We start from the raw sequence: 1,496 nt of genomic DNA, 5'->3' as shown, positions 1-1,496 counted from the left end.
ATTGCAAAACACAAGAAGCAACTCCTTGAAGGGCGTCATTTTACGCACCTGTTAGCAAAAATTATCTAATACTTTTACATATGTGTACATATGTAAGTAGTTGATGAAGTTGTTATCTAATTTTAAATATAGCACAGTTTTCCTCCAACGTAGGGTTCAATGAGGCAGCAGCGTTCTTATAGGCAAGAAGTTGCACGCTGGAAACGTGGAGTTTAACTGTAACAGCCATTAAAGAGGCTCTTCCATTACCAAGCGGCTAATCTGGACCACTGCTTCAGCATGATCCCTAATGGCAGTCGCCCAACCTTTGCTGCCCATGATGGGCACAAGATGGCGCTTCACGAAACTCATGACCGGCCGCTTGAGTACATCGCAGGAGTGGCTCAAGGCGATGACGGCGGTAGCGGCGGCATTGTCCACGGTGAGGTTCTTGACCAACTCCACCTCGCAGAGCTCCTTCAGTTGGGGCAGGTCGTACTTGTCGGCCGCCATCAGCAGCCTGTCAGCCATCGTCTCCAGGAAGGGCGTGCTGTCCGTGTAGACGAAACGCAGGACCTCGCGCAGGACGTCCGCCTCGACGTCGTTGATGCGGACGCTGCCGGTGCGAGCCTCCTGGGTGTCATGCCGCAGCATGGCGGCGAAGACGGGGCTGCGTGCGGCCAGCACGGCCCTGTGCGCTTGGAATTCTGCGTCACCTGCCCACAGCTTCACGTCAGACAGCTGGCCCGTCTCCAGCAGCGCCGCCAGGTCTTCTGTGATGCTGCGACAAGGCCTCTGGAGGGCAACGATCGGGTAAGGCTCCGTTATCACACACGACGTGGTCACCTCTCCCACGAACTTCAGCATGTAATCGAAACCGTCCTCCGGTCTGAAGGAGCCGTACAAGCACTTCCATTTCGACTTCTTTGGGGCATCGAGGCAGACCGACTCCGCCGGGTACACCTCGTACTCTATACCGCTGCTGGACACTAGTGACGCCGTCAGTCTAGCTCGCACGGTAGCGTCTTTCTGGGAAGTCAGTAGCTGGAAGCAGAAGTACAGGGCTTTGGCAACGTCTTTACACAGCACCATGCACCACTCGCTCGAGTTACAGTGCCAGAAACTGGGCGATTTCACTTCGTCTACCCCTTGAGGCCAGTATTTGTAGTTCAAGACAGTCCAGCTGCAGGCGACTTTCTCGGTTTCGAACCTCACGCTGCCCAAGTCGCAGACTGTATCCTCGCCTGCTGCCGGCATCGGGGACGGCGGGATGTTGTCGACAGACAAAAGAGATACGTCCATATTCACTCCCCTCCTCCGGATCGAGTCGATCTGAAAATAGAATGAAAGGAGAAGTTAACTTCGGTTGAAAATTAGCTGGTGGTGGTGAGGGAGAGTGGGATAATTTTTTTTTTGAAATAATTTCCGCTATGTGACTAATTGTTCACTTTTTTTAGCTATTTTCAGTGCATGTTGACAATGTTGAAATATGTAGGACCTGTCTGACACATCGTCGA

General features: G+C 52.8%; 1 protein-coding gene across 1 annotated transcript; it reads right to left on the bottom strand.

Annotated features, from left to right (window-relative positions):
* Positions 1–228: 228 nt before the first annotated feature.
* Positions 229–1,236, bottom strand: LOC124613452 (protein roadkill-like). The gene has a single exon (XM_047142155.1). The coding sequence runs from the start codon at positions 1,234–1,236 to the stop codon at positions 229–231; it is 1,008 nt and encodes a 335-aa protein (XP_046998111.1).
* Between the last annotated feature and the right edge of the window lie 260 nt (positions 1,237–1,496).

This window comes from Schistocerca americana, chromosome 4 (genome assembly GCF_021461395.2).
Source record: "Schistocerca americana isolate TAMUIC-IGC-003095 chromosome 4, iqSchAmer2.1, whole genome shotgun sequence".
Lineage (NCBI taxonomy): Eukaryota > Metazoa > Arthropoda > Insecta > Orthoptera > Acrididae > Schistocerca > Schistocerca americana.
This window is presented reverse-complemented; position numbering and strand designations above follow the sequence as displayed.